The sequence below is a fragment of the Opisthorchis viverrini genome (assembly GCF_000715545.1).
Source record: "Opisthorchis viverrini unplaced genomic scaffold opera_v5_302, whole genome shotgun sequence".
NCBI classification, from domain to species: domain Eukaryota; kingdom Metazoa; phylum Platyhelminthes; class Trematoda; order Opisthorchiida; family Opisthorchiidae; genus Opisthorchis; species Opisthorchis viverrini.
This window is the reverse complement of record NW_008751962.1, coordinates 399,533-418,331: the sequence shown is the minus strand read 5'-3', so window position 1 is coordinate 418,331 and position 18,799 is coordinate 399,533. Positions and strand designations below refer to the sequence as shown.

General features: G+C 44.8%; 2 protein-coding genes across 2 annotated transcripts in view; one reads left to right on the top strand and one right to left on the bottom strand.

The window, feature by feature from the left end:
- Positions 1–9,405: 9,405 nt before the first annotated feature.
- Positions 9,406–18,799, top strand: part of T265_09785 (hypothetical protein) — a gene marked incomplete at both ends in the record, with an annotated part of 28,961 nt that continues 19,567 nt past the window's right edge. The window contains 3 exons of the mRNA XM_009175959.1: positions 9,406–9,639; positions 9,683–9,760; positions 9,800–9,904. Of these exons, the coding sequence (XP_009174223.1) occupies positions 9,406–9,639; positions 9,683–9,760; positions 9,800–9,904 (417 nt within the window). The remainder of the gene's footprint in view (positions 9,640–9,682; positions 9,761–9,799; positions 9,905–18,799) is intronic.
- Positions 17,857–18,799, bottom strand: part of T265_09784 (hypothetical protein) — a gene marked incomplete at both ends in the record, with an annotated part of 9,781 nt that continues 8,838 nt past the window's right edge. Inside the window, one exon of the mRNA XM_009175958.1 lies at positions 17,857–17,992. Coding sequence (XP_009174222.1) covers positions 17,857–17,992 — 136 coding nt within the window. The remainder of the gene's footprint in view (positions 17,993–18,799) is intronic.

The window sequence follows — 18,799 nt, the reverse complement described above, 5'->3', positions numbered from 1 at the left end:
TTTAAGGCTGGGCTGCTTTCGAAATCACAAAGAAAAGAGATTTACCCCAACTAATTGTTACTTTGGTCCTATTTTATCGGATATTGCACAACTGATTGACATGGCCATATTCTTATTCACTGATTTAAGGCTGGGCTGCTTTCGAAATCAGACAACAAAGAGATTTACCCCAACTAATTGTTACTTTGGTCCTATTTTATCGGATATTGCACAACTGATTGACATGGCCATATTCTGCCCCTATTCACTGACTCTATTGTAAACCGGTGAATGAAACGACGCATCGGACAGTTGCCATCAACGTTGGTTATCCCGTAAACTGACAATATAATGTTGACACGTGCCCAGTGGTCTCAATCGTTATGGCAGAATGGACTGCGCGAATTTTGGACGACCTGTGCCGGAGACAAACGCAGATCGCCACGGCCTCATTAACACAGTTAGCCCAAATTGTTTTTTACTTTCTTGAGTTAGACGCTTTGCAGTGCGCATGAAGTGCTTTGCTAAAACTGCTCGATTCAGATTGACCTATATCCCGGCCAATAGTGCGCTGCATTCGGATCTATGGTTGGTCTATTACCTATCGGTCGATTTGAAGTGACTGTTAGCCAGTTCAAGCAGCTCGACTCCTAACATCGTAGAGGATGTTGTCCGCCTGACGACAGCTGGGGCAGAATTTATCACGGCTCAGCCTAAGCTGGGAATATTCGTCGCATACACTCGAATAACTGACACTGATCTTATATGCGTATCAGGTTGTCCATCAAGTGCTCTCAGTACTAAAGGCGTATTAGGGATTCAGATGTCCATCCTGTGCTCTTCCGGCACAAGGCTATAATCGGCTATCTGAAGTTGCCCGGAGTAATACACTCTTGCTTCGGGTACCTTCAGCTAATGCTGTGTTACTCTTTCTGTTGATCCCCGTCAGATAAATTTCTGAACAGAAGTGGAACGCTTTCTTCGACGACGGATTTATGGGCAAGATGGTACGAGCCCGGTGTATACACTAAAAGCTGCCGGCGAATTTCTAAGAGCAGACTCGATTACGAGAGCGAGGCCTTCCCGAGTGACGGGTGAGAAACTAATTGCTGTGCGATCTCCGGCTTTTCCGCTTTTCCTGCCAATGCAAAGGCCAAGCAACGTCTCGCTTTGATCTGTCAACAAACATGTTGTCGCAGTTTTATATATTTTGTCACAAACAGCAATGAAGAGGTATCAAACGAGTTGAAGCGCCCTAACTGGGCCCAAGCTTACGATTTCAAGAGCTCCCAGTTCAGTTGGTTATCAAACACCTGTAGAATGGACACCGCTGAATGTTATTGATAAGTTCGGCATCCCGGTTGTCTTCCGTTTTTTCTCAAGTGCACCCCAAACCCCATATTATGCTGCTTCGTCCAGCCACACTGCCAGTTCCCTTTGGAATCATAGACAGCTCAGAAACTACATCACTTGTGCCTTTCAGGTGAACGACAGCCACTGACCGACAAGAACAAAACCGACCCGGGAAACTTGGGCAAAAGCCTCGATCCTGTGTATCAATCCGTGAAATCCGTGAAGTTAGGTGGATTCACGCCGCGTTAGATTTCTTTTGACCTTCTAATCTCATAATTCATATAGCAGGTGTGGTTACTGATTCCGTCCGATTATCACGTCAGCTTTTTTGCGAGCTACTGAATTTGTCTCCTAAACATAATGTACGGCAGCTGTTCTGCAAGTATGAAAAGCGGCGTGAAGATTGCTATACTAGACAAATAATAAAAATGTTGCGTTAGAACAAGATTTTCTTTAGGAGGTTACTTTGCATACTTTCTCTGTTCAAAAGTACGGGCAGGTTAATTAATTATAGTACATGCTTTAGGATGAGTGGGACACAGGCGTTAGGTGAAAAGCTTTCAGGATATCGGCGTCGGACTCCATCCAACTCGCCACTTTGACCGGGATTATATATTCATATTTCTCAGTGATCGAAAACCTTCTTCGGCAATGAAGCAATCTTGCCGATTCATATCCACCTTGATGAGATTAGGGCGGCAAATTCCTTACGTATGACACACATACGTGGGAAATATTCAATAACTTGTTTATATTATTGAGAAATCGAGCTTGAATATTGAATAGGGAATTATGCACACCGAATATTTGAGACAGGAGTTTAATAATGGAGCCTGTAGTTCCAAAGTGTTCCGAGAGTTCCAAGCGCGCGAAGATTGCATGGATCGTGCTCGATCCCTTTGACCTCCGCAAAAATGTGAATTAGTTTTTATTTACAAAATAGGGTGAAAAGATCTGGAATAACGATCTCAGATATCTCCATTAGCTGTTGCTATTATTAAAAAGTTGAAAATCGGAATGAAAATACTTATATACTAGTGGTGAAGTTGGAAGTAGTGGGTTCATCACACACCGCTGACTAACGTCAGCATAGTTGATCAGTCAGATGTAAGTGATCTGTTGGAACAATTCTGGCACGTATAGCGGGAACAAATGCCTACGTGACGGACGACGCTCACCTAGCAATGGCACAATGAGAAATGTGGTCGAATTCAGCAAACACAGTCGATGTGAAGTAGATAATTGTAATAAATTGAATATTTGCCAAATGCACTAGACGTAGATGGCTGGCTAAAATTGGGGGAGTAGCAAGATCAAATCTCATNAATGGAGCATTTTGCCTAAAATTAAATGTAATTAGTAATGTTGCACAATAAGACACCGACATTTCCGTTCACCCTTATTTTAATGCGCACGCACAAAACCACCCATCCTCGACGTGGTACGGGGATACAATCACCGTTCAACTGGACCAACAGGGTTCTGGTACCTAAATGGTCCGAAAGAATTTACTCATATAATAGTAATGTTCAATTTAATTTTCGGATGGATGCTGGTTTCCACTGAAGGATCCAGTATGAAAATATGACCAAGTGATTCACAGATGTACCGTGGCGGATGAACAGAACACCGATGAAAAGAATTTCTCCCGGATATCTCTTAGAAGAATTGTAGACGCGCAGTAGACACCTACCGCGCGACTGCATGGTTATACGTAGTCGCTGGGTTGCGCTTTAGGTAACACCGATTTATGTTGACAGCACTGCCATCGCACACACCTTGAAACAAAAGCTTGCGTGATAAAATACGTTGGGCTTTAAGCAAATACAACATGCCAACTGTCGGCTATTTCGTGTTGCGCCTACCGAACAGGATGACTGTTAGACACAAGTCGGTAGTGTGCATAGAAATGGTGTTCATTGCTGCTGTATCTAGGTGAAGTATGCTGGTGCAGTATTATTCCGCATCGGGTTGCAGGTCTATTCATTTTACTTAATGTGAGTACATCTGGCATGTGTTAACCTTGTAAGTAGCCCGAGATTACGTAGTAAAAAGCATTGTACCTTTTGCAAACGCGGAGTGTAACCGAAGCAAGCAAAAATAGTCAAGTAGTGCACACGAGCCGTTACATTTTTAGAAGCCCCGCATAGTCTTTCATGAACTCCTCGTATTTGCAAACGCGAAGAAATGTCACTATGATACATCCGAATTTAAATGAATGTTAAATCAAGTGAATGTTACCCATAAGTTCGCAAACCATTTGGATATTTTTACCTATCACCACCGCAGGTGGACAATGTTCACCGGACGAACGGTCCTCCAGATGATTCTTTTAACTCAATAGTGAGTAAGACCGTTAGTGGGAGTACCGAAAAGTTTGTTGACTACAACTGAGGTGAATGTGGTGCTCGATAAACAGCCCTGATGGGGAAAATCTTGCGTTGTTAACATAATCTTTCCATTACTACCACCCTAAGTGGTGTAGGGCCAAGCAATTTAGCCGGTGCAGATGAAACCGTAGATTAAAAAGGGATTATCCCGACAACAGGATGACAGTGATAACCGTTTGCTCTGTCACAGTCTACCCAACACAGTCGGCTAAACACGATCCAGCGGATATAAGTGGAAGTTACAGTTGCAAACTTCTGATAAAATTTGAAATAGCATAATGCGTCTAGATGGTTAGTGCTTCGTTTATTCAAATGTGGCGGATAGAAGAACTCAATTTTCACGATGAGTTACAGGGTTCAAAGATAGGCCGCGGTTTCTCGGATATATGTGAGGAAACCGTTCCCTGATAATGAGCAGCAGATGTCACAGTGATGACAACAACATGCCATCTCAACGAAACAATCAAGCGCGCCATTAGTACACTTGCATACAGGTAACCTTTGTATGAGACACATTCAAACTGGCACAGTGTTACCGCACACTCCAGTAGCCATACAGTGATTAAACGAAGCAAGTCAAATTGTCACCTGCAAAGTAACGAAATCATTGGGTTACTTGCATACGTTTAATATAAACATGAGTAAAACTGTCAAGTGTGTCAGACTAGAAGTCGCTGACCAAAAAACAGAAACAATTGACAGCTCTACCACCGTGTTGAACGGATTTCTTAATTTTGTGAACTTTGAGAGCGATGGAACACAATTATATGTCCAGAACAGGGCAAAATATTACTCATTCGGACGTCCATGGATTTGACACGTTACCACCAACACCGAGCTTTTTGCAAATACATAGCGACTTTTTCAGACAAATGTTGATTCCACTATGTAGTTTTTCATCAAAACGCCACCTATGTTGTTCGTGGTTAGTTATTATTTGATTTTCTGCATGGTCATGCCAGAATCCTTGTGGTCGAACCAGGAGCGTTGGGGTAAATTCTACATCCTGATTGGCCTATATTCAGATCAATCAAGGTATAACCCCGTCCGGTCCGGAGCCAGCTCTCGAGACGTCGACCCAATCAAGGCAACAACCCCTTGGACAGGAGACAGTGAAACAAAACCTACTTACCGTCGGCCAGTCAGTCGGCCTGCCCTAGATCATGCTAAAGATAATGGAGATTTGAATGATGGATACTGGAACAACATTAAAGAGCTTGCTGTCCGAACTCCTGTGTAGTGGTCGTTGGACTGAACAACGGATGTAGACGCTGCGCATCAGTAGTCCTTGGACTGGCACCTTCCTCTGCATGACGAAAAGTACGTCCATATGTCATTTGGAGGATACTCAGTGAATGTCTTTGTCATTCATGGTGAGAAGGGATCAGAAGACATGACGGGGATAGATGCTCAAAAGGATCTGGGAATCTGGGTCTCCTCAAACTTGTCCTTCTCACTGCTCCCTCAGAGGTCGGCCCAAAAGGCATTTGCCATTTTAGGGATGATTCGGTGCACCTCCCATATTACTCGCATGGACTCCCAAAGACTATAAGGCCTACGTCAGACCACTCATTGAATACGCCAACCAGGTTGTCTATTCAGGACGCACGAAAGACGTCACCCTTATTGAGCGTGTCCAGCGAGCCGCTACGAAATTGGTTGCCGGCTTCAAGGCCGTGGACTACGAAACGCGTCTCGCGGTGCTTGACTTCGCCTCCGAGGGGACCTAATTCTTCTTTATGCACTGTTTGAACAAAGCTTGACCAACAGGTTTTTCACCGTTGATCAACAACAAACACATGGCGGCGACGTAGTAAGAAGGCTTTCGAGCTCAGAGCCCACACATTCATTAGGCAAAACATTTTCTCATTTTGGGTAGTAGCTGCGTGGAATAACCTTCCCCCGAGAGTGGTCCACGCTCATTCTAGATCCCAGTTCAAAGCACTATTAGACATGTACGCGAATCCTTGCGCTGGTAAGCATACTGCCCCGCTCAGAGAACATAAAGAGCAGCGCTACACCCTTTTTTACCTGTGCCTTTCAGGTGAACGACAAGAACAAAACCGACCCGGGAAACTTGGGCAGAAGCCTTAATTCCGTGTATCAATCCGTGAGTCTTATGTGGTGAACTCACCACCCTCCCGCGGGAGCTGGATCAGGTTGGTCTATCGAACAGGTATGACAACCGTAGACTTCGGCAAACTATTCAATAGAATGCAATTCTCTCCCGGCCATGCTTCAAGAAGACGACCTTCTGCCATCGTCGTTGATTTCCTGCGAGACCGTCACTAAGATGTCACTGTGAACCGATAATAAGCGACAACCAGATGGGGCGGATTAGCCACAAGATCAGTATTATCGTTCATTCCAAAGTCTGTGCTAACCGGTAACATAAATGCTGGAGCAACCGTGCAGTGATTCTGATAGTTTAAACGCTTCGCGTTGTATCCTGACGAACTTTGATTGGATTTCTGCCTTGGCTAACTTTGTCAGAGAAAAGACTGGATGGGTTGCATGTGTAAGAAAGAAAGAAAGCGTTCAGCTGTAGCACCCTTCCGGTGCCTAGCTGCCATGCCACCCGAAGGAAGCACGAGGACTGGGATACTGCCAGGTTGCCCAAGCCTAGACAGGGGAAGTCGAGTGGCGGAGGTCGGATTTGAACGACGGACCTTCCGGTCAGTAAATTCGCGCTCTAACCAATTGAGCCGTCTCGCCCCCTGCATGTGTAAGACATTGCACTACCCTAGGCCCGAGCATCGAGGAGTAGCTCATATATACTGACAGGTATACAGTCATCACAAAAGTCTTAGTTTGACGACCTACTCTTAATTGTGCTTAATAACCTTAAGACAACGGCATACGGCTTGAGCGGCGGTTACAGGTCACAGAGTGCTGTGGACCCTCCGACGGATAATTTCGACCCCTTGACGTTTGTATTCAATCATGATATCGATAATGAAATATAATAGACTGAGATAGAAGGCGTTATTTTCAAACCTAGCTAGTTGTGGGTAATTTGAGTGGTTAATTATAAGCCTTACACGGCTGGAAGTGTGAGAAGGCATCTCTAATCGGCTAGATGACCTATCTCTTGAGTCGAAAGCCCTTTTGGAGTTGAACAAAACAGCATTTTCTGGCCGGTGAGGTGTATGGGGGTGCTCAAGCATTTGAGGTAAGGTTGTTTTATCAACGCACCTTGTATCCGGATGGAATATTGCTTGCTGCTGTCGGATTTGCGTCTCAAGTGCCGGAGTCAGTTCTCACATCATATGTATTGCGTGTGATGAACCATCGTTTGCCCAAAAGAGTGCTGTTATTCGTGCCAAATTCAGAGTGGCGGAATCAAAGATTTGGTCAAGCTTTGCCTCGGTGGAGGGATATGTAAGAGATTACGAAATATGCGAGTGCCGTTAGTCTAACATCTTTTAGGATAGGTGTCACATGTACACCCGTGTGTTGGCTCGACGCTGCAAGATACGACTGCTGGTCGATGTCAATGGCGTTCGTTCTACCTCTTTCTACCCGGGTTGTCTGAGCGAATCTGGAGTTGTAGGCACCTCTGAACGATTGTGGTAGATTAACGCCGTCTCTTCCCCATCCGCTTTTGCAAATGAGTGTATATTCGCTAATTTCGTGCAATTTGGTTTCAAGTAGAACATAAGGTTGACGGAAACCCGGGGAATGCGCCTACCAAAAACATCCAATCCATCCATCCATACAGTAAAAAAATCGTTCGGCTGTAGCGCCCTTTCGGTGCCTAGCTGCCATGCCACCCGAAGGAAGCACGACGGCTGAGATACTGTCAGGTTGCCCAAGCCTAGACAGGGAAAGTCGAGAGACAGAGGTCGGGTTTCAATTAAATCATGAGTGTACGGGATGGAAGCATCGGTCCTGAGCACTGATGTTATGCTGTCGAATAAAACTACGGCCGGCAGCCGCGCTATGGCAGGCGTCAGGATGATACCTCTGATTGGAAATGTTGTTTCGTGTATCTTTTTGAATGCGGGCAAAATGATTAACTGGTCGTAGCTGTTAGGAACACAGTCTTATTCTCAGGTAATTTTCAAGACAGTCACATCTTGTTTATTTTAACCAAGGGAAGCTCATCTGGACTGGCTACCCATCGGCGCTTCGAGACAAAAATCCATATAAGTACTTCAATAATTGTGGAAGATCTTAATCCATAAACTAGGGCTTGGAAGCTGCGGACCGAATGACAAACAGGGCTAAGGGCAGATGGCCAAGTAATGTTGCCTGAAGTATTCTGCTGCAGACACTAACGTCCCTTGTATTTGAAAATTCCAGTAGTATCTGTGGTTAATTATAATACAAAATCTTCCAGCTGTAACATCCTTTCGGTGTCTGGGAGCCATGCCACCTGAAGTAAACATGAGGGCTGAGATAATTTCAGGCTGCTCAAGCCTAGACAGGAGAGGTTGAGTTATTCTTTAGGTCCCAACCAGGCATGCAACTACTTGCGGATTGAAATCCCTAGCCATTAAGACTGAATTTTTCATGATTGGTGAATGGGTTGTTATTTCTCGATAAAACATATCCATCAAAACCGACCTACATTAGGTCGGTACATATGTAGAAACTTTGGCCGTCGAATGATTCGTATTTTGATCAATGCGAAGCGCTATATAAGTGGACAAACGAACGGCGCAGGTATGACTGTTTGGTGGTACCCAATCAAGCAAGGAAACATTTCGAGAGCTCAGAGGTATACCAATGCTGATGCAGTCAAGTGTGGCAGATAGAGAGTCACCCGAAGTCCGCAGCTGAGAGCGCCCAAACAGTAATGTTTCCGGAAGCCCAATTACTGACCAAAAAAATCTGATAACTGAAGGTGCTTCCATATACCGGGATCCAATGCAAACGGGAGACGAAAGTATTGATAATAGTCAAGAATCACATGTTACGAAGGCAATGGTCCACGGAGGTGAACATTAAGTCTCGAATGGCCTAGTTGCTTGAATGTACTATTTGTGTGTGTGTGTACTATTTCGTAAGACTTTGATGTGGTCTGCGCACGTGGATACTTTTGACTTCGAAACAAAATGAATAATTCCCCAATCACCTAAATGGCACAAATTGGTACGTAAACCTCTCAGATCAGTATGATTCGTCAACGACCCTCGTAAACTGCTAGATTATAACGACACTATTCTCCTTTCATAATACACAGGATCGCAATGAAAGCTCCGTTTTTACTTTTATCTTGTGAACGATATTGACCACTAATAGGTGATAAGCTTAAAGCACTCTCGATGGACGCAATTTTTTCTATTTCCTGGCGGTGATATGGCTTTGGCTAGAGCGCGAATTTACTAGCCGGAATATCCGCGGTTCGACCCCGACCTCTGCATCTTGACTTACCCTGTCTAGGCTTAGGCAACCTGGTAGTATTCCAGCTCCTGTGCTTCCTTCAGGTTGCAGGCTGCTAGGCACCGAACGAATGCTACAGCTAGGCTATTTTCATTTCTTACAGCCTTTATGGCAGATTGGTAGTCCGTGCTGCCTATGTTACTTCGTGTTGGTTGTGAATTTTTTCAGTCTCGTCTTGAACTAATGCTGAAACCCTTGTTGCCGACTATTCATCCGCAGGCCCCCTAACAATCCACAATCACTCTAGGGAAAAGCTATTGCCTAATTGCTTTCTGTCTTTATTTTCAGCTGTAAAATGTCCACTGTGTTTATGGTGGCTGAAAAGCCCTCGTTGGCAGAGTCAATATCCAAATCGCTTTCAAGGGGCCGTCATGCCTCCCGTCGAGGGTTTAACGGAGCGTGTTCTGTACACGAATGGACCGGGTCATTCATGGGAGGACAGGTTCGCTTCAAAATGACATCAGTTTGTGGACACGTCATGACAACTGACTTTCTCAGCCGTTACAACAATTGGGACCGTGTGGACCCTGTACGTGTCAGCACACCTCTAATTTTCCGCACTTGTTACCTAGATCGAATTGTTCGTAGCCCCGATTGAGAAGAAAGAGGCGAATCCAAATTTGAAGATGGTTGAATATTTACGTAAAGAAGTAGGTTATTTTTACATCTCCAGTTACTTCACCATACAGGCCAAGAATGCGGATACTCTGATTCTTTGGCTTGATTGCGATAAGGAGGGAGAAAATATCTGCTTCGAGGTGATCGATTGTGTTCACAGCGTCATGATCCCCCCGGTAAGCTTATGAGTTAGCTTCATCCTGATGACCGTGCTGTGAATCAGCCTTTTGTTTTATAAGCCCAGCTACTAGGTCAACTGTTTCCATTCCGAAATTATAAGGCCGATTGATCTCTAGCAATACGTTAGTGGTGTTCACTATTCACCGGAAGATTCAACTATTACCATAAATTGTTTAGAAAAACGAAGCACAGCTTCTTCACAGACTCCTCTTTTGTGGGCACATCTGAGACTCAATTGAGTGGTCGGTATGGATTCACACAGATAACAGCGAATAAGTGCTCCCACTATGTGCTGACTGTTTGTATGCTGTAATAACTTCAAAAATAAGCGAAACCGTCTATCCACGGCGCCCTCCAAGTATCTAAGTTGACCACATTTCCACCAGTCTGCAGCAGTTTGGATCATTTTGATACACTTGTATGCATTCCGACCACGTCATCATCCAGATCCACTTCTGTTTACGCTTTTCATGTAAGGTGTAGACCACTGGCCTAACAGCTGAGAGTTTGGCAGGCGCCGAAGTTAAGTGATTTTACCAGAACCCTCTTCAATTCCAGCAGTTCCATGATCAGGTATCAATTCGTACTGGAATGGCACTGCTATTTCCTTGCATAGTGCCGGAAATTTCGCCTGGAAGCAGTGGATATCAGAAAAAACACTGGTGCAGCTTTAATCTCAGAGGTGTTGTCTCTCTTCTCAAAAGTAATTTACGGCGGCAAATCACCAGATGTCAACTGAAACCTGAAATCTCTCTTCTCAAAAGTAATTTACGGCGGCGAATCACCAGATGTCAACTGAAACCTGGCCTGCGCTCCATCCGTGAAACCTGGTGGACACGGAAGGCTAAAAGAACAGAAGAGGTGAAGAAAGCCTGAAATGTGGAGCTGTTTCGATCAATTCACGCTATAGATCCCTGGGAATTGTCTCTTCGCGAAACTATCAAGATTCAAACCGCCCCAATAATCTTCGATAAACAGAAATGCCTTGGTAGCTGGGTCAATCGTTTTGAGAAACAGCCCTTTAATCCTGGAACTGTGGTGAAACCCCAGAAGATGAAAGTGGATCCCCATACAGCCTCGAAGGCTCATGAATGCATATTATCTTGCCACCGAGCTCCTGGTCTGGATAACCAGATGAGCGCATTTTTGAAGAATGGCGGGTAAAGTCCCCTTCGTCTGGTCTGTATGCCTGTCTGAGGAAAGGACACTGTTTCCAACAACTTTGGAGAGTCGGTAATAGCGTCCATTTTTAGAAAGTCGGTCTATAGTGAGTGAGGTAATCACGGTGAAATCAGCTTCAATCCAGTCGTGACGTGATACTTGGCGTCGCCTGTCCTTCGTCGCCTTATGCCGGCTCGAGAACAACAACTGGGACTTCAACCTATAGGGTTTGCGTTGATCACATTTACACGAACGCTCCACGCGTATATTTGAGACGAGTATGACCTTGATATATCTCTTCATATTCTAGGACGTTCCTCTGGGTTTCAAGCAACCAGACTTTCATGTGGCTCAGTGAGGATGATCGCCATTTCTTGGATGAAATCTCAGAGAGGGAGAATCGAATCATGTAGTTCAGCCACTTAGTATATGCTCCTATCTAGGAGTAAAACTAGCCCGACTTCCTAGGCACACTTTTCGTGAGATTGTTCGGTAGCAAATTGTCAACATCCTGCCTGTTTCAGTAATGATAATATCCAACTTTTCGGCTGACCAATAAAAATCCATTCCCAAGGTAATCTGTTTGTGACGTACTGGAATCCCGCAATCATACAGTAACCGGAGCAATTACTGAAACAAAAGAGCCTGAAAGGCATTGATCGCTGAGGGGTCTGCTGCGCTTGACTTCCCTTCCTAAATGTTGCACACTAGGCTGGGGTATTGTCTGTTTTGGAGAGCGACCTCTTCGGAAGGCCCTGTCAAAGCAGGCAATACTGATATAGATTAGCTGTATTTTCTTACAATGTCTCTACCTTGGGATGGTCCACTAGGACCCTATCCGGAAAGTGAACATACAGCATTCAACCGTTTCATAGTCTCCTTCAAGCCACAATATCCACCTTGCATTTTGCACCACTGAATGAGGCGTAGAGAATAGTCCCTGTCTCATGAGAGAATGATTTGGTGTGTGCGACACTTGGCTGTACCACTGCAGTTCCGAATGCTGACTGTTTGCCTATAATGAAGTTGTTGCTCAATCAGACACTCGTTTTTGTCATATCGATGGTCACAGATCATCCGCCCGCAACCATACCACAATATAACCTGTTCTGTGACCCTATACCAATTTTGTCTCGTGGCATTCCCTTCTGACGACACAAGTGACACCGAATTGTCAGATTCGGTTCAGGTGAGTAGTTTGTCCACTCCATCAGGCTTCGTTCTTAACGTTCACTAGACGAATTTCCTATCGCTTCTATGGAAAAATGCCTAAAGGTGGCGTATTCTGACCTAATCTATATGTAATCTATTATAGGTTCTCCCAAGTGCACAAGTGTTTCTTTAATTCGTGAGTGACGTGACCAAGTCGTTAGGGCGCGAATTTACTGACCGGAAGGTCCGTGATTCGAGCCCGGCCTCTGCCACTCGACTTCCCCTGTCTAGGCTTCTGCAACCTGGCAGTATCCAAGCTCTCGTGCCTCTTTCGTGTGGCATGGCAGCTAGGCACCGAGAGGATGCCACAGCTGGACAATTTATTTTATTTACGAGTGACGTGAGCTTTCTTCAGCGTTCCGTTGTGGACATGATGATCTCGAATTTTCCACACGCTTTGTTTCCTTCTCTTTGTGGTAGAAACGAATCTTCCGAGCGCACTTCAGTGCAATCACTGACGAAGAGTTGTCTAACGCACTACGCAATCTCCGCCAACCAAATAAAAACGAGTCACTCTCCGTAGATGCTCGACAGGAACTAGACTTGAGGATCGGTTGCGCATTTACCCGATTTCAGACAAAGTTCTTCCAAGTGAGATATCAATTTCTCTCCTTCGTCGATCGTTATTTTTAATAATTGGTTTTTGCTCACTGGACTTGTTTGCAGTTTTCGAGAGGTTGTTATCATCCTACTTTAATTCTTTTGCTTTCAGTTGATGTGTATGGATACTATAGTGCATCACCAGCGGGTCCTCAATACGCAGACGGGGCCATCGCCTCCAACGCTTATCCCTTTTTTCATTATTCTACAAGATACAGATCCAATGAATGATCGTTTCGTTTAGACTCAGCAGACTAAACGCTGCACGCAATCTACCTGATGAACAGCCACTCAACAAATCAGTTTCGATCAGCTGATCAAACAAATGCTTTCTTGAGTATATGTAGGTGACATCATTGGAGAATGTGTAACGCCTATTGGTGAAAGACGCGTCGTACCACTGTGGATTAGTCCGTATCTTAAGTCTCCACAGTGGTATCCGCTTTGTACATTTGGTGCTAGCTAGGTGTTCATGACCGAAAAGCTGCTTGTGGGCACATCTATTCAACAAACTTGGGTATCCGTAACCTGTCCTTGAATACATATTTCAGCCGAGTGAAGACGGGTTAAAACGCATCTATTGAACCAGGAGGATGTGATAAACTACGCTTCCCTTATTCATGTTACGGCTGCCTCCATGTTTCTCCTGCCGTCTTGTATTAGGTTTGTCGGGACTGGAAGACCGCCGCAAGAGTGTCGGGCAGGTCTGTCTAGCCTTACCGAGACGAACTTTCAGGAGAGTTCCTAACATTGCTATCCATTAGTGAATTTTCTGTCCCGCTGGAGGCAAACCTCAAACGAATGAATGTGGTTTGTTCCAACTGACTGGTGACTTAGATAAACATTCGTCAGTAACAAAGTCGAGCACGATATGACTCAGTGGCGCGAACGTACTAACCGGAAGATACGTGATATTTCGGCCGCTCCTTTGGCAGCCAGGCAGTATCTCAACCATCGTACTTCCTTCGGGTGGCATAACAGCTATGCACCGAAAGTGTGTTGCACCTGAACTTTGTTATCACCTTATTAGTGAAATCTTTCGTTCTAATTAATGATCGAATCTCTCAAAGGATTTGACTAAAAAGCCGGGTTTCGGTTTAGATGTAGGGTGGTAACTGATGGCTGATCTTTCAAATGTCACCATTTCTCCCTCGTTTTGAAAACCGGTTTGCCCAGTTTTGAAACTGTGGGCTGTCATTTTTACAACTTTCATATTTCCGACATTCGTAGCCTTTCCTTTATCAGCCTTGTCGTCGATGGAGTATGGTGTGTGAGGTGTGCTGTCCAGTAGTTCCTCTCCTTTTCTGCGGCAGCTTCACTTTCGGGGAGTCGTATACTAGACGTGCATGAAGAGTGGTCCTTTTAAGGACCTTCCTTCATAGGTCTGTCTTTTGTAGAATTATATTGTATGTGGACCAGCTCCAGCGACGGACGGTTCGTCTGTCCTCCAGCCGACTTCTTTGAGAACCAGTGACGTGGTTAGCGATGGTGGATTGTGAAAGTAGACTTTTCGGAATTCATGGCTAAACATAATGGCTATATTTAAGTTAAATTGGTAAACACTGACCAAAAGAAGCCTTGAGCGAGAATTTTGCTGTCAATTGTATAAATGGTTCTGATTGGATCGCAATCTCCCTATTGAGTCAGCCCTTCATGGCACTCGCAAAAATTAAGTCCACTGTTCAAATTCTTGTGAAGTTCTAAACCAAGATTCACCACATGCATTTTCCAACTGTAAAGCAAACTTTCCCCCGTTATTAACTTGGAAATGAAGCACAATATCGAAGTTCTGCATAAACTTTCGGATTTATCCCTCTGGGTCTTATTGGACACAACCATAGACAAATCAGAATAGGAAAAATAGCCACGCTGAAGGCTTTCTCTACAGTCTACCACGGTTGTTCACAACGAAACGTGAAGCTGATTCTGCTTTTCCAGGCCCGGTTTCCTTTCGCGAGTAGCAATGGCTTCAACAACATTCATAACTGTGCTATTTGCAGTGTTGAACACGATTTTGGATGTGATGGTTGGGTCGGTGCGACGCTCGCTTACAATCAGATGACAGGCAGCTGATGAGGACTGTAGGATGCGAACCTGTTTGGCTTTGAAATTGTGTCGGTGCCTGGTTGAATTGGGATTAAATCTCCGTTAATCCTTTGTTGCCGTAATGCTAGTTGATGATCAATCGTAAGTAAGTAATGCTTGTTAAGTGTTGTACAACTATCCTGACACGCGGATTGGATGGAAAGATCAACAGCACGAGGTGTAAGCAAGCGATCGTCTAAGATGCCTCTGTCGCAACTCTACTCGCTCCCAAAACTGTACAAATCGGGTGTTTCCATTCGGCCATTTTCTTCCATATCTAACTGGCTACAATACATATTTGCAAAATGGCTAGTGGGCGTATGGAAACGTACTCTTGGAGAAACTAAAAAGCTTAAAACATGACATATCAGCACCTTTCGAGCACAGATGTCAGTTCGTTGTTCACCATGTGTCACTCCACGCAACGGTCAACTTCATTTGTAACCAAGTAAATAAAAAAAATCGTTATAATCGGGTGTACAACCGATCTAGTTGTGCCCAGATAATATTGACTTCTACGTCAAACACACTTGATATGTCCATTGGGGAGTCTGTTGGACCCTATATTAGCTGATATTGAACAAGGGGTCGAAAATGTTTTTCGCCGATTGACTCTTTATGAGCTCTACGTTGACGACATTCTAGTCGTCTTGAATCCGCGAAAGGGAACGCAAAACATTTTTGAGCTACTGAGCTCTCTTCATATCAACATTCAGCTCAGCTTGGAAAACAAAACAATAACCTGAGAAGCTTTCGAATCTAGAAATTATCCTGAAGTGTTTACCAAGAAACAGAATGTGCAGACACCCAATTTAGAGGTCTTCATCACTCTCCCCAAACGTGATATCCTCATTCATCTAGCGTTCAGAGGGGCCTACTTGAGCTAGGCCATGCAGTACCATCTGACAACTGAGGTACACAAGACCTACTGAACAGCCAGACTGGCCTTTGTCCGCAAGGCAAACCATGCTCTAGTGCTGCCAGTCAACGTTCCGTTGCTACCTTCTTTCAAATTCAGCGTCATCTGCCGATCCATTTATGGGTCTTGATTACCAAGCCAGTGAGAAAGGAACGGTAACTACGTTTTTTCAGCTGTAGCACCCTTCCGGCGCCTAGTTGCCGTGCCACCCGAAGGAAGCACGAAGAGTGGGATACTGCCAGGTTGCCCAAGCCTAGACAGGGGAAGTCGAGTGGCAGAGGTAGGGTTCGAACCACGGACCTGCCGGTCATTAACTACGATTGCAGGTGGGAGCGGGGGTCAAGGACTGTTTGGGGTACGTTGAGAGCTGGATCAAGTGTGATGTAACGGATCAACCGTAATTCATCAACGGATCGGTGTTTGTTCAAGTATTTGGATTGGTTTTCACGGAGCATAATGTCGGATTCTTTAACAGGTCACTGGTCACACGGTAGCTGCTTTTATAACTGGCTTTTGTAAGGAAAAGTAATTAAAACAAATCCTACGGCTTTTCTCCTACCTCTTGGTGCTTGATTGCCTTGGAGTACGGCCGTGTTCGAGCGATAGACCTTCATCCATGACCGTGGAACCCCCATGATTGTTTATATAGAAAGAACATACGTCGACGAGTGCTCTTATTTGCACATGAATTTGTTTTCACAGCAGACTCGGAAAAATCTCTTTTTTATGATTGTCCAGTTCAAGTTGAACATGAGGTTGATGGAAACTCGGGGACTGGGCCTACTTGAGCGACCGGCCGAAGGGCTTTCAGTGGCTTTATGAGCAGTACGTCATGTTTACACAATAAATGATAACTTTCAGCAGTAATATCGTTTCGGTGTCTAGCTGCCTAATCAGTCCAATGAACTTGCCGGATTGCCCAAGTCTAGACAGATGCAGTCGATAGACTGGGGTTGGGTTTGAACCTTCTGATGAGTAATTTCGTACCTTAACAAACCAGTGAGCCATCTCGGGCTTTGCAATTTCAAACATTCAGGACTCTACCATACGTCATACTTACCTGTCACAAATTCACTATACATGCCAAAGCTGCTCCTGGTGTGAATTTCACAATCCATGTACATGGGCTAGAAGATGCGACTGGGGTGTGAATCTGACCTCTGAACTTTTGGTTGGCGGACGGACCCCCAACCACCTACATGCATGCCTTCATGTCTATAGCATATGCGATTCCTTTTCAAAACTGTTAGTACCAATGCAGTCGTGGACGATGCCAGGGAAATACATTTTAATTGTGTTAGCTCATTCTTAGTTTTCACCTGACCTCACTGTTTTGTTCTTTTTCGAAGAGGGATACTAGGTATATCATCTTCTCTATAGATGCTATCCCAACCACTCAGTTTGCCAATCTATGTGTGTGTTATGGCTTGGAAAGACATACTTGATGCCGATGATTCCACGCTCCTGATTTCTTCTCGGGCGTCGTCCATCCTAACTTATGCGTCTCCGTTGATGCTATGAAGATTTGCACCGAACACTGCGAACATCGCTTGGTTGAACCGGCTTAGTTGAATTCGTGGGTGCGTCTTCTACCCTTACTTATTGTTATATTTGGTATGGTATCTGTGGTATCTGCTGCCGACCCACTCCAGTGCCTAGTTACCGAGAAAAAGGACTCACAGAAAGGAACACAACAGCTATATTCCGAACAAGCGAGTGCGAATGTACAACGGTCTCAAGCTATTTATTGGAGGGACACTGTCTGAACTTGGTCCAATGCTGACGCACGTGGACTGGCATTAGTACGAGCTGAGACTCGCTGCATATTGCTGGGGCGTTATCTGACCTTGATCAACGCTGACTCTCGCTGTCTGGGTTTGATACAAGGCTGTGATGCGCTGCATGTTGAGGCGGTGTTGTCTGTCTGGTCAACATCTAGCGGAACTCGGAGTCTCGGTAGATTTCGGACATTCAGTGGTTAATTTCAGGAAGCTGACCTTCCTGATACTTATGTATTTCCATGGATGCTGTGAAACTTGGCTTCCGTTTGCATTGATTATTATTTACCTTGTTCGATTCGAATGATTCAGCTCGAAATATGTGGACACTGAGATATACATTTAGGACAACCATGCGAGTAAAGTAAATTTTCCATCCCCTTTTTGGTTATTTATTCCCGTACGATTGGTTTTACGAAACCTTCCCATATCTGGTCGCATAAGACCTGAGTATTTGTCCTTCTACTTCAGGGGAAATATGGAAATCTCAACAGCAACCTGGTATCGTTTGGTCCTTGTCAAACCCCAACCTTGGGATTTTGTGTAAAACGCCATGATCGAATCCAGTCCTTCAAACCGGAGTCATTTTGGCGAATCAAAGCGAGTGTGAGTTTGAATTTCTAATGCTTTCAGATGAGTCCGTGGAGACTCCGTTTATCTGTTCGATTAGGACGCCCGCTATCCTCTTCGCGTGTGGCCTTCACGGCCCCCCCCCGTCCTCTGACAGAGTCGTTGAGGCATGGAGAAACACTTTGCAGAGAGAGAGAGAGAGAGAGAGAGAGAGAGAGAAATCCGTTCTATATATGGTGTCATGTTGTAGCGTGTCCTGCTTTATCACAGTCTATCTAGGATTGTAGATGTTCACAGTAAGACTTTCCACGTACTTTCACCATCCAGGCTTGAGCTCACTATCGCCTTGCAGAACAGTAGTATGGCGCTTCTGTTTGGGGACCACGGTTGTCAAGATGGTCACAGCAGCAATCTGGTTCTTGTTTCACTAGAAAACAGTGTGAAGATAATCGAGCTGGATGAAAAAGGCCTCAGTCAGCGCTACTCCAAATTAGTTGAAAATCGGCAACACGCTACTCTCAACCACTATCTATATGATAAGTTGTACTGAAACCCCACAGAAGTTC